Raw genomic sequence first — 14,606 nt, forward strand, 5'->3', positions numbered from 1 at the left:
TAATTAAAAAAGCAACAAAAGTATTATAAAATTACTATTTTACACACCTAACAAAACATGTTTGAAGCATGGACACATGAAATTGAGCTCAAAATTATCAGTCATACAAGGAATGCAAACTAAAACCACAAGATACTACTATATATACTCTAGCAGTCTTTTTGCTGTATTTTCTTAAGTGCATTTTTTTCCTACTCTGAAGAGTAAAATGACAATAGATCTTATTCTGAACATGGAACAAAATATAGAACCTGAGAAAACTCAGCTGGATTTTAATGTCATCTTTTCATTATAATCAAATTTGAACAACTACAATTTTGTGATAAATTTTTTACAGGGGAAAATTTTGTTATTATTAAAATGTTGCACAGATTTTGTATGAAAATAAACTTCTATTGGGTAATGATCTTACATGTGTCTTTAACTTTTTAAGAAACAACCAAACTATTTCCCAAATGGTTATATCATTTTACATTTCCACCAGTAGTGCATAAGTTTTACTTCTTCCAAATCTCTCGATAGCTCAAATGGTCAAATGGTTAGTCTTTATTTTAGGTGTCCTAGTAGGCGCGTAATGGTATCTAATTCTCACGTTATTGCATTTCCCTAATAATTAATGATATCAGCATTTCTTATGTGAATTTTTGCCATCTGTATATTTAATTTGATAAAGTGTGTTTAATTCCATTTCTCACTTGTAAATATTGTATTGGTTGTTTTCATATTATTGATATGAAAATGTATTTTATATATAAAAATATATATTTTGTATATATATACTTTATATATTTCAGATGAAATTCTTTGTCTCATATTTGATTTGCAAATATTTTCCCTGCTTTGTGGCTTGCCTTTTTACTCTATTAAGAATATTTTTTGAATGGCATTTTTAATTTAGATGAAGTTCAGCTTATCAGTTTGTTTTTTTTTTTTTTTGAGAGATCTTAGCCTAACCTAAGGTCACAAAGATTTTCTCCTATGTTTTCTTCTAGAAATTTTATATTTTTAGGTTTTCCATTTAAGTATATACTCCATTTTGAGTTAACATTTATATATATTTTAAGGGATGAGTCCATTTTTTTTCTCTGCATGGATATCCAAATGTTTTAGCAAAATTCATTTATGTACTATCCTTTAACCAACGAATTGCTTTGTACCTTTGTAAAAAATCAGTTGTCCATATATGTGTGTAAGACTATATAAAACTATTTCTGGACTTTCTATTCTGTTCCATTACTTTATTTGTTTACTTGTATGTCAGAACAGCACTGTTATGAATACTGTGGCTTTACAGTATGCCTTGAAATCATGTACTATTTATTCTCCAATTTTGTTCTTTCTTTTCATAATTATGTTGGCTATTCCATTTTGTGTTAACAAGATTTGAGAAAAACAAAAATGGTAACCTAATAATGACAATATATATGTATGTATGTTTGTATTTATTTATTTAGCTAATCCTCACCTGAGGATATTTTTCCATTGATATTTTTTAGAGAGAGTGGAAAGGAGAAAGGGAGAGAGAAACATCAGAGTGAGAGACACATCGATTGGTTGCCTCCTACAAGACCCTGACCAGGGCCAGGGATCAAACCTGCAACTCAGGTATATGTCCTTGACTGGGAATTGACATGCAACCCTTGGGTCTGCAGGCTGGAGCTCCAACCGCTGAGCCAAACCTGCCAGGGCAACTTAAATTATTTAAAATGAATTTTATTATCTGCAAAATTACCCAAAATTAATAATACAAACCAATAAATGAAAATGAAAAAATAAAAATACTTACAGTAACATGTTCCTCTAAGTGGATTACCAACATAACGATTTTCAGAGTCACATCTGTAGAAATAAAAAACTCATTTACTATTAAACGCCAAAATTCCAAAGCCTCCTGATTTTTAAACAAAGTAATTAAATTCTACATTAAAACAACTTTTAAAACTATAAAATTGACATTTTCAAAACAAATCTTCAAAAAAATTAATGTAAAAGGCCTATAAATGAACATGAGTGAGAGAAAAAAATAAGTGGAGAAGAAAAATACACAAGAGGAATACAGAAAATGTTGGGAGGCAGACGGGATAACTATTATAAGTTTTGAGATTTGTAGTCTTCATCAATAATAGGAGGAATTGAAAGTCTAAAGATACAGAGACATTTTTATGTATAGGAAGAAAGTTATGGGAATCTATAAATACAGATCATTTTCTTACTTCTGATATCTCTGAAACTGTAAAACAGAGATATAGCTTCATTTTGCCTAATGCTACTTCCTGGAACACCCTCTAAAATAAATTATTATAAAATGTATACAACAGGGTAATTAAATAAAGTGACTTATTATTTAAATTATATGTAAAACTTTTATAGGTGAGAAAGACTTTTTGAAAACGTCTTTAGTTTTAGTAGAGTTAATCAGAACAGAGAAACAATTTTAATTCATATAAATTTTAATTAATGAAGGGCCACACAGTTGAGAGTAATCTAAATAATCAGATTAAACACCAAATGCATTTTTCAGCCATGCATTTTACACCCATGCAAAAAAAAAAAAAAAAAAAAGAGTTGAAAAGTAAATCTTTTTCTACACTAACTACAACATTAAAGTAGAAATGTGATAGCTCTATATACCACTAACATTATTCTCTGTAAAACAAAGAATAAAGACATTACAGTTTGTCCAGCCAGTGTGGCTCAGTGGTTGACCATTGACCCATGCGCCAAAAGGTTGCCCGTTGGATTCCTGGTCAGGACACGTGCCCAGGTTGTGGGCCAAATCCCCAGTGGGGGGCATGCGGGAGGCGACCAATGATGTTCTCTCTCATCAGTGTTTCTATCTCTCTCTCCCTAAAATCAGTAAAGGGGAAAAAAATATATTAAAGTTAGGAAGTTAGGTTTTCTATGACTTCTCCAAATGCTACTTTTAAAATTGAAAGCTACAGTGGCTTTCAAGCTTTAGAATATCATACTCATTACTGCTGGGTTAATTATTTCAGAATCTATACTGTTCTTTTACTATTGGTCCTTCCTTTAGGCTTGCCTTCTGAAATTCCATCACTTAGTGCCCAGTATATACACACACATGACAGGACTGATCAGCAATACCATCATAATTCCTTCTGCTGTAGCAAAAAATAAACTTGACTTGTTGCAAATGGGTATCTCAATCCTACTTTTAGAAAAGGAAAATATTCAACATAAATATGCCCTGTGTTGTTATGCAGGGCAGTCCCTGTATATCTTACTTGCTAGACAGACAGCTTTCAAGATCCTGTAGTAATCTAAATCACTCATTTTATATCACTGCATTAACTAATGTCACCCCAATAAATTCAATAAACAAATAATTTTAAAATAAAATTACTTTGACAAATGGCAAGGAACGTAAATACTCTGCAATTGATCGATATGTTGACTTTAAGAGCTCTGGATACAAATCTAGTTTCCAATATGAAAATTACAAAGTTTTCATTTTTGTTAACAATATTTAGTTTATTCAAATTACGTAATATTATATTAAACTGAAAATTATTATGTTTACATTCGACATAATAAAATGTTTACAAAGGAATAGTTAGAAACAGATGATGTGTTGTAGAATTGTGCACCTGAAACCTGTGTAATTTTGTGAACCAGTTGCATCCTAATAAGTTCAATCAAAAGGAGAAAAAGAAAAAATAAACAAATAGGAGTGCAACAAACTAAAATGTTTTTGCACAGCAATGAAATCTATCAACAAAACAAAAGACAACCTACTGAATGGGAGAAGATATCCACTAATGATTCCTCTGATAAGGGGTTAATAATCAAAATTTATGAAGGACTCAATACCAAAATAACAAACAATCCAACTTAAAAATTGGCAGAGGGCCAGAAAAGACATTTTCCAAATGTCCAAAAGAGAACATATAGATAGCCAACAGACATATGAAAAGATGTTTAACATCACTATTTACCAGAAACATGCAAATTCAAATCACATTGGGATATCACCTCACACCTGTCAGAATAGTCATCATCAATAAATGAACAAACAATAAATGTTGGCAAGGATGCAGAGAAAAGGGAACATTCGTGCACTGTTGGTGGATTGCAAAGTGGTGCAACCACTGTAAAATAACAGTGTGCAGGTTCCTCAAAAAGTTGACAAAACATTTTCAATTTGGGGCAGTGTGAGGTGAAGAAGGGAAAACTGGAATCAAACTCGGAAATCCTTTTGGTAGGTTTGCTTACTGAATAATAATGACAAAGCAATTCTGAAACAATTCAAGTGTATTATATTATAAAATTGAGCCAATAAGGAATGTGTTAATGTCATGGGGTTAGTGTTTTTACTGAAAAAGATGACACAATTACTGAACTGGAGAAGGTTCACAAAAACCTTGTGGATGTGGACTGGAATCGGAAGTATGTGTATATGCATGCATATGTATATTTGTATCTGTATGTAAGTATTTCATATACCTGTACTTATGTGTATTTATCTGTGTACAGAAATGAGTATTTCCTAGCTCTGTCCACTGAACAGGCCACTAAGTAAAGGCACCTCGTAGCCAAGAGCACGTAGCACAAAGATCCTGGCCTCTATTATAAGTGATTCTCCACTGCAAGGAACCAGAGCTCTACCTAAGAAAGGTGGGGGCAGGAGGGATGGGGATGGGCTGATGAGTCAGGTTTGAGTTAGGACAGGTATAATAAGTTGTCACAAAATGATGGATGCATGTCACAAAAAAACAAGAGCCAGCTTAAAGTAATTCCCACTGGACAAATCTGGGAGAGTTTGAGTGCCAAGTGATGAACTATAGCAGTGAATTACAAATCCTTAGAAAAAATAATAATTCATGTGTTCATACCAATGAGAAATAAATGGTGGAGAAAGGAGAGCTCTTGCTTATAGCACAGTTTTGAGCACTTATTCATAAATAAAGAGATAGTATGGAAGTTGGTAATCATCATAGTAAAGACTGAGATCAGGCAAGAATAATCAATTTTTCCTTCTCATAACAAATGTCATGTCCAATCAGATAAGTTTGACTCAAGTTTAACCTAACCCACTCAAAAATGACAAAAAGAAGAGAGTAAGAAAGATTTCAGGTCTACTTGTCATTTCTAATCAAAATCCAATATCTTATTTACTAGTAAAGTAAATGCATTCTAATAGCAGAGTCACCACCCATAGAAACATATCTTCATTACAAGGGATGAAATTTCAAATAAATGTATACATGTATAAATTTATAAATGCACGTGTAAATGTATCACTTAGACCTAATGCTGTGCTATGCAAACAAATGACTGTCCTATCTCATTTCCCACATGCAAAAATCAATTGATAAAACCATTTATGCTAAACTATTTTAAATATAATCAGCTGATATACCGAAATGTTTAGCATAGTCATTATAGATTTTCATGTGACCAAAAATAATTGTGATCTGGAATCAAGACTGTTATAATCTTCAATTTCATCATAGACTTCTTAAATAAATCAAGATAAAAAATCAGGATGGAGGATCTCACACACAACTATTTTCAACAAAATGAGAAAATTATTACAAACAAAGGAAATTCTAAATTCTTAGGCAATTTTGCACATATGAACGTAAAATGATTAGATTAACAAAAAATGTTTTAAACTGTGTTTTATTCTGTAACAAACCACTGTGTTTAGTAAAATTTCTTTCTAGTCTGTTTTTTTAGAAAAGTCTTAATTTGCATTGTTGAAATTATTTTCCCATTCAAGAAAGTATATTTTCTCCTTCAAAGCCTGGAGAGATTCCCTCTATAGTTTGAAAACACTTAACGTGCTATATTTTGTTCACAAATATATAATTCGGTGAATAAAATAATAGCAATTGGACATATTTGTACTCGTCATCTAATACTAAGTAACAAACTACCACAAACTTAGTGACTTTAATCAACACAAATGCATTATCTCAGTTTCCATGGGTCAAGAGTCTGGCGCAGTCGGGGTCTCTGGTTCAGAGACTCAATGGGACCTCTGTAAGCAGCAAGGTGTCACGGGCGGGGTTCTCATCACAGGCTCCACTGAGGAGGTACCTACTTCTAAGTTCCTTCAGGTTGTGACAGGTTTTATTTCCTTGCAGCCACAGAACTAAGGGCCATTTCTTCTTATTATTGGCTGGAGGATACCTTAAGCTCCACTTACTTCTTAAGACAGAAAGGGGAAAGTTTTTAGAGCAAGTCTTCTAGCAATCTAGCAAGACACAGACTTAAAGCATCGTCATCAAAGTGACATACATCACCTTTATCACATATTGTAACACAATCACAGACTTGATCTTTGATCACCTTTGCCATATTTTCTGGTTTAAAAGCAAGTCACAAGTCCTGCCCATACTCAAGGAAAGGGAATTAAACAGCAGCATGAATACCAGAAGGCTGAGGTCATTGGTAGTCACCTTAGGATCCATCCATCATAATACTTTTGTTGTATGCAACATTTTCTATTATAAAATATATCAGTATATTTATGTGAGATATGAACGCTAATCTAATTCACATAATAAATAATTTGAGGAGTTAAATTATTCGATCAAGTTCAAACTCAGATAACAAGTAAGAAAACGTGAAGGGAAAAGTGTAGACACAAACAATGCTTTAAACAAATTAATTTTGCACCATGAGTTACATTAATATTTCTGATATGTAAGCTAAGTAATGGTTTTAAAATTCAGAATCCTTCTGTATAAAGATGAGATACAAACATTAAACGCCTTCAGAAGTCTTTGGCATGCCTTAATGAAAAACACCACTTCAAAGTACTCCTGCGTCTAAGCAAAGAGATAATCATTCTACATTCCCACTCAGCAAACTAAGCAAATAGACAGGACTTTTTAGAAAACAAATTTCAGCTGCAATATTTAAAAGGGATTTTGAAAGGGTAAATATTGTCATTACATGTCACCTAAATAATGGTTACCATTTATATGAATGATCATGTTACATTATAAATGCCACTATAAAATGATGTGTATGTGTGTGTATAAATATATATATAGCATATTTCGAAGTGTTAAAATATGGCATTTTATTTTGTTCCTATTGATTTAAATATTTATATATGAATCTATACTTTATCATGACACATAATTTTTCTACTCATAAACTAAAAGAGGGGGGACACATCTAATTGCTATAATTTTGAAACATCATGACAGATTATTAAAGCAGCTGAGAATCTAATAAATACATTTGTGTTTTTATGAGAAATTATGAAAATTAGACTCAAGATAAAACAATTGCTTTTGCTTTTTTTTTAATCTAAAGAAACTCATAAAAATCATATCATAATATTAACAAAAATATATATGGGGTATATCAGCATCAATATTGATACCATATATCCAAGGCAACTTATCATAGAAAATAAAAATTCAGACATGAAGGTATGACCAATCCTCAAATAGTATAGGAGGTACAGGTCCTAAAATTATAAGGCAGTATGGATTTCAGAATCCAATCATAGTAAGTTTAAGACAACTAAAAAGGGTAGATTTTTATTTATTTTTTAATGCATAAAAGCAATGGAGAGCAAAGGAGTGAAAAATTACCACGCCATGATGCAGAGGATGGAATCCCAGGTTATTGGGAGATTCCTCTGTTCCTGGTTATGGACGGAAACAGTATTTTGCAGGAAGAAGGACTGACATCTAGGCTCACCAAAGGCTGGTGAGCCAAGTAACAAAGACTAATAGTGACATGGAAAGTCCTTCAAGAGACTGAAGATCTCCTTTGAATCAACCTTATCGCTAAAAATGCTTAAGGTACTACTCCCCTCAGGCACACAGCAGAATTTAATTTGTTTTTATTTATCTTTATTGTTGAAAGTCTTACAGATGTCCCTCCATTTCCCCCACTGACACCCCACTCCTGCCCCCTGCCTTCCCTGCACTGTTGTCTGTGTCCATTGGTTATGCAGACACGCGTGTAAGTTCTCTGGTTTATCTCTTCCGCCCTCTACCCGCCTTCCCTCTGAGGTTTGGCACTCTGTTCCCTACTTCCATGTCGCTGGATCTATTTTGTTCATTAGAACTGAACTCTTTTTGGAAAAAGATTCCATTTAAGGTCTCAAACTATCTAAAAATAGATTTGCAGCTATGATATCCAGTAAAAAATGAAAAATAACCAGGCTTGGCAACTGATAAGAAAACAAGACAGGAACCAGGGGAAACAAAGGATCATATAAATAAAACCATGGGAATTCAGATATTATCTGGGAAAAGACACAGGCTTCAAAGTATTAATTTTAACATGGAAGAAGATAACTGACAAGATTAAAAACTTGCCTAAGAAACTGGAAACTATAAAAGACAATCAGAAACTATAATGAAGTTAAGACTTTATAAAACCAGACAACAATAAACACAATAAAATGAAAATGCAGTAACCAAAATTAGGAACTAAATAGATGAGATTACCCGTCAATTAGACACAGTGAAAAAGAGAAAAGTGAACTGAAAACAGGTCAGAAGATAGGAGGAAAAATAAGAAAAAGACATAAAACATGCAATGTTTTGAAGTTCAAAAGAAGAAGACAGAGAGGTTGGAGAAGCAATATTTGAAGAATACCGGCAGAACTTCCTGAAACCCTTAATGTGATAAACGGGAAAAAAATAACTAAGCACGTCCCAGTAAAACTGGTTCTCATAATCTCAATTTGCCCAACGCTTTCAAGAAAACTCATGAATTTTTCATTTGCCAAGCTTTCATTTCTTTCATCATAAAGGTCGGAGTGAAGCTCTTTCCAGCTCTCAAAATCCTTGAGCAAACACTGAAAATTCTCCAACCATGTTCATTTTCACTTGTTTGCTTCCCTGTTTACTATAGTCTCTACCCAGAACAATTGAATTCCTCCTTCAAGTTCCAGCTCAGATACCCTCTGCGCAAACTTCCCTTATCCCTCCAAGATGAATTATCCGCTCCCTATTCAGGGCTCCATCAATACTTTCTTCATTCCATTTCATTAAATACATTTATTGAACACTGCCATTGTGCTCTTGATGCAATGGTCCCCACAGAATTCCACTCTGATACAGGATTCAGGCAAGTACACAGGTAATGCAAGGAACAAATTAACAAATGGGCTGAGAACCAATTTCAGGTCGGGAAGTTATGAAAAATATACAAGAATATGTGATTGCCATCTACATACTTAGAGCTGAACAGAAATTATCCTGAAGGATTGATAAGCATCTCAAATCACGAATGTAAGAAATCAGTATATTTAGGCTAGTGTCTTCACTGCTACTTTGAAAGGTCCTTTAAGCAAAAACTATGTGTTATTTACCTTCATTAAGGGGGTAATAGTGCCAAGCACCCCCTTAGTCACCGTGTGCTGATGCAAATGACGGGCTCTGCTGCCTAACAGGAGCATTCTGCCCGGGCCAGCGCACTCTGGGAAATCATTGCTGTAGGAATAATGGCCCATCTTTCATTGCCCCCCACACTCAAAAGCTAAATAAACAAAACAAAAAAGCAGTGACCGTAATTCTATCTACCAAATACACTTTACAAATGAGTAGTCCCATTTTTCCTCTGCTTATAAAAAGTCGTAAGTAAGCAACTGAGGAAATGTCCTTCCATCACTCAGAACTATAGAATTTGCTTCTCAGTGTTTCACGCGTCTGCCAAACCCCGTGAGCCCACTATCTGAGCGAGAAGCCAGACTCAACGAAGAGAAATCCGCCCTCTGATCCGGAGGAGAGCGATGCTCCCAAGCTCTGCACCCACGAGCACGTCTGGGGACAGCCGGCCGCCGAGCAGGAGTGCGCACAGGGCGGCAGCCGCGCCCAGCTTCGAGGTGGGTCTCAGATCACACCCAACACCCAACAGCGCTGATGTCGCCAGGACCTGCTGCGGAACTCATGCCGGGCGGGCTGGGAGGGGACAAGCACACAGAGCAAAATGGAAGTGCAGGGCTTTGGTTAAAAATGTATTAAGAATTTTAAGATGGTGACAGCAGAGCTTGAAGGCAGCGTGAACCCTCGTGAGCGTGAAGCCTCGTGAGCGGGAACCCTCGTGAGCGGGAAGCCTCATGAGCGGGAGGGAAGCCTCGTGAGCGGGAAGCCTCGTGAGCGGGAGGGAAGCCTCGTGAGCGGGAAGCCTCGTGAGCGGGAAGCCTCGTGAGCGTTAACCCTCATGAGCGGGAAGCCTCGTGGGCGGGAAGCCTCGTGAGCGTGAAGCCTCGTGAGCGTGAAGCCTCGTGAGCGGGAAGCCTCGTGAGCGGGAAGCCTCGTGAGCAAAAACCCTCGTGAGCGGGAAGCCTCGTGAGCAAAAACCCTCGTGAGCACGAAGCCTCGTGAGCGTGAAGCCTCGTGAGCGTGAACCCTCGTGAGCACAAACCCTCGTGAGCACGAAGCCCTTGTGAGTGTGAACCCTCGTGAGCACAAACCCTCGTGAGCACGAAGCCCTTATGAGTGTGAACCCTCGTGAGCGTGATCCCTCATGAGCACAAACCCTCGTGAGCATGAAGCCCTTGTGAGTGTGAAACCTCGTGAGCGTGAAGCCTCGTGAGCACAAACCCTCGTGAGCACGAAGCCCTTGTGAGTGTGAAACCTCGTGAGCGTGAAGCCTCATGAGCACAAACCCTCGTGAGCACGAAGCCCTTGTAAGCGTGAAGCCTCGTGAGCGTGAAGCCTCGTGCAAACACGGAGGCCACACGCCCGTGAAGCTGGCCCTGGCCCTGACCCCAGTGACCCCAGTATCGAAGTCCCGCAGGCACCTCTGTCGTAGAGCATAGAGCTCGGACGTGATCCCGTCGCTAATGAGACCAAATACCTTCCTGAATAAGGACTTCCCCATAACCTCATGCTCTGGCCTCATTTCTAAGTTTAGAGATCACGAAGAAGAAATAAAAACTGGTTCTGCTCACCCCTTCTCTGAACTTGAAAACCTATGATACCTCAGTAACTAGCCAAAGACATAATCATCTAACTTGAAATGTTTAGGATAATTCTACAGCAAAAAAACATATTTCTTCTCAATAAAATAAATGATCATTTTCCATGGTTAACAGACTTCTTTGGATATAATTTTTTGTATATTTCTAGTTTTAGAAACTTTTATTGATTTTTTATCACGATAATTATAGTTAGCATCTAGGTCTGTGTCAAATACAGCACATTTATATCTAATATAAACATAAGCGTTGGCATATGTGCAATTCGAAACTACAAAAACACTTTAATATATGAAGTGCATGAATAAGAATGAAAAAAAAACATTTCAACAATGTGGAACAACTGCTTCTTAAAGTTATTTTGGGGAAGGAAATAAATCTTGAGACTAACCATTGAATTATAAAAAGACAATAACACCCTGGTCGGTTTGGCTCAGCAATCACAGTGTTGGCCCTCGGACCAAGGAGTCATGGGTTCGATTCCGGTCAAGGGCATGTTCCTCAGTTGAGGTTCTGAAGTTGGTCCCCAGCCCTGGTCGGGGTGGTGCAGGAGGCAACCAATCGATCTGTCTCCCTCGCATCAATGTTTCTCTCCTCTCTCTCTCCCTCCCTCCATCCCACTCTATCTGAAGATAAATGGAAAAGTATCCTCTGGGGAGGATAAGAAACAAATTAAAAAGACAATAATCATCCATAACACTGCTGAGAACACAGAGGCACAACAGAAGTGGGTTTATGACCACTGATATAACAGGGACAAAGAAGACGGGTATAAGAGACCACTTGAAAGGCTTAAAGGACTACAAATATCAGAATTAATAATGAAAGATTCAAAAGAAAGAAAACCATAAAACATTGGATTCGACTTAACGAGATATGAAGAAAAATTAGAAAGGTGACGCTGCAGATTTGATATGTAACATGAGTTTAAAAAAAGAAAAAGTATGTTTCTTCTTTTTAAAAAGATACAAAATACACACATACTCTATGGGCTCTGTTTTAAAGTCTCCACAAAGCTGTCATTTTAAAAGGCTTAACTTTTTATGAGAATTGATAGAACCCAAGTAAATATAGCTTACAATAATACTAGTTATTTAACTAGGCCAACACTAAACTTTAAAAGGGAAAACCCACAAAAATTACTTCTGCAGCGCAAATGCAACCCACGAAAGTTCTTAAAAAAATCATTTTTACTTACAATTGGCACTGATCACCTTTTATCCCTTTAGTCGTGCAGAAACATTTTCCGGTGTGCATATGACAGATATTTGCATGGCCACTGCATGTACAAGCTGCAAAGTCAAAACCAAAATGATACTGAATATTCTCCATCACAAATGAGTATCACATTTCAGGGAAGGTTTCATTATCTCATTTTCATACCGTGCATTTTCCTCTTCCCATCTAAAAAGTAGGGTTACCATATAAGTTGTTTTTAAATAAAGGGAAGTACATTCACGTCTTTAAAAACTTTGTGAAACTCTTTCAAGTCCTTGGGGTATTTATGGATCCGAGTATTTATCTCATTCTTCTTTGGGCTTCTTTTCACTTCTCCTTTGGACACTACTCAGTAACATGGGTCTTAAACAGCACAAGAGCTTTGGAGGCAAGCAGCTTAGCTTCAAAGTGTACATCTATAATCCCTAGATATTGGACCTTGGGAAATTTATATAACCTCTCTAGGCTTAGTTTCTTCATTTGCAAAAGGAAACTAATCACACTTAGCCGTCAGGATTTATGTGAGAATTAAATGATGCAATGCATTTCAAAATACCTAACACAGATCAAGCGCTTAATACATTTATTATTTCTTTTATTCTTGCTTCCAACAATAAAAATATAGTTATATATTATGTAAAAAAGTGTCTTTTTTTTTTCCCTCACCCGAGGACATTTTTTGTTCAGATAGAGTGGGAGGGAGAGAGAGGAAGAGAGAGAGAAAGAGAGAAACATCGATGTGAAAGGGACACATCGAGTGGCTGCCACCCGCATGACCAACCAGGACCGGGGACAAACTGCAACTGAGGTACGTGCCCTTAGTGGGAACCAAACCTGGGTCTCTGTGGACCGCAGGCCGACGCTCTAACCACTGAGCCAAACGGGCCAGGGCAAAAAGTGTCTTTTTGTTTGCCCTAATATTGCCCTTTTTTTTCCATCTTTTTTTTTTTTATCCTCACCCGAGGACATTTTTCCATTTTTGTTCAGGTAGAGTGGGAAGGAGAGAGAAGAACAGAGAGAGAGAAACATCGATGTGAAGGGACACATCGAGTGGTTGTCACCCGCACAACCGACCAGGGCCGGGGACAAACTGCAACGGAGGTACGTGCCCTTAGTGGGAACTGAACCCGGGTCTCTCCGGACCGCAGGCCGACGCTCTAACCGCTGAGCCAAACCGGCCAGGGCTCCATCTTAATTTTGAAAGTATTACAGATGTTTCCCCTTTTTGCTTCCACTGACCCCTTCCTCCCTGCAGTCACCCCCTTCCTGCTTTTCCCACGCTACTGTCTGTGTCCACTGGAGATGCATATATGCATGTAGGTTCTTTGGTTTATATCTTCCCACCCACCCCCACCCCTCTTCCCTCTATGGTTTGTCAGTCTGTTCCTACTAACATGCCTCTGGATCTACTTTGATCGTCAGCTTATTTTGTTCATTATATTCCATAAACAAGTGAGATCATGTGGTACTTGTCTTTTCCTGACTGACTTATTTCGCTTAGCATAATACTCTCCAGGTCCCTCCACGTCGTCTCAAAGGGTAAGAGATCTTTCTTACAGCTGCATAGTACTCCATTGTGTACATGTACCACAGCTTTTTATCCACTCATCTACTGATGGACACTTGGGCTGCTTCCAGACCTTAGCCATTGTAAATAGTGCTGCTGTGAAGATAAGGATGCATATATTCTTTCTGATTGGTGTTTCAGGCTTCAACGGAAAAAAATTAATAAATGGGACTACATCAAACTAAAATGCTTCTGCATGGCAAAAGAAACCAGCATCAAAATGAAAAGGGAACTCACTCTTTGGGAAAACAATTTGCCAATGATACTTCAGATAAGGGGTTAATATCCAAAATATATAAAGTACTCATACAGCTCAACAAAAGAAAGACAATCCAATTTTAAAAATGGGCGGAGGATCTGAATACACACTTCTCCAAACAGGACGTGCAAATGGCCAAGAGACATATGAAAAAATGCTCAATGTCACTAATCATCAGAGATGCAAATTAAAACAACCATGAGGTATCACCTCACACCTGTCAGAATGGCCACCATCAACAAATCATCAAACAAGTGCTGGAGAGGGTGTGGAGAAAAGGGGACTCTAGTACACTACCGGTGGGAATGCAGACTGGTGCAGCCACTATGAAAAACAATACAGTGCTTTCTCAAAAAATTAAAAATGGAACTGCCACCTGGCCAGTTTTGCTCAGTGGTTAGAGCATCAGCCTGCGGTCCGGAGAGACCTGGGTTCGGTTCGCGCTAAGGACACGTACCTCGGTTGCAGTTTGTCCCCGGCCCTGGTTGGGTTGTGCGGGTGGCAGCCACTCGATGTGCCCCTGTCACGTCGATGTTTCTCTCTCTCTCTCCCTCCCACTCTATCTGAACAAAAAACGAACAAATGTTCTCAGGTGAGGATAAAAAAGAAAAATGTCCTCGGGTGAGGATAAAAAAAAA

General features: G+C 37.3%; 1 protein-coding gene across 1 annotated transcript in view; it reads right to left on the reverse strand.

The window, feature by feature from the left end:
- ATRNL1 (attractin like 1) overlaps positions 1-14,606 on the reverse strand; it is a 545,834-nt gene that overhangs the window by 390,835 nt on the left and 140,393 nt on the right. Inside the window, exons 20-21 of the mRNA XM_036265661.1 lie at positions 12,123-12,216; positions 1,787-1,839 (exon numbers count right to left, since the gene is read on the reverse strand). Coding sequence (XP_036121554.1) covers positions 1,787-1,839; positions 12,123-12,216 — 147 coding nt within the window. The remainder of the gene's footprint in view (positions 1-1,786; positions 1,840-12,122; positions 12,217-14,606) is intronic.

This window comes from Molossus molossus, unplaced genomic scaffold, assembly GCF_014108415.1.
Source record: "Molossus molossus isolate mMolMol1 unplaced genomic scaffold, mMolMol1.p scaffold_m16_p_17, whole genome shotgun sequence".
In the NCBI taxonomy this organism is placed as follows: Eukaryota; Metazoa; Chordata; class Mammalia; order Chiroptera; family Molossidae; genus Molossus; species Molossus molossus.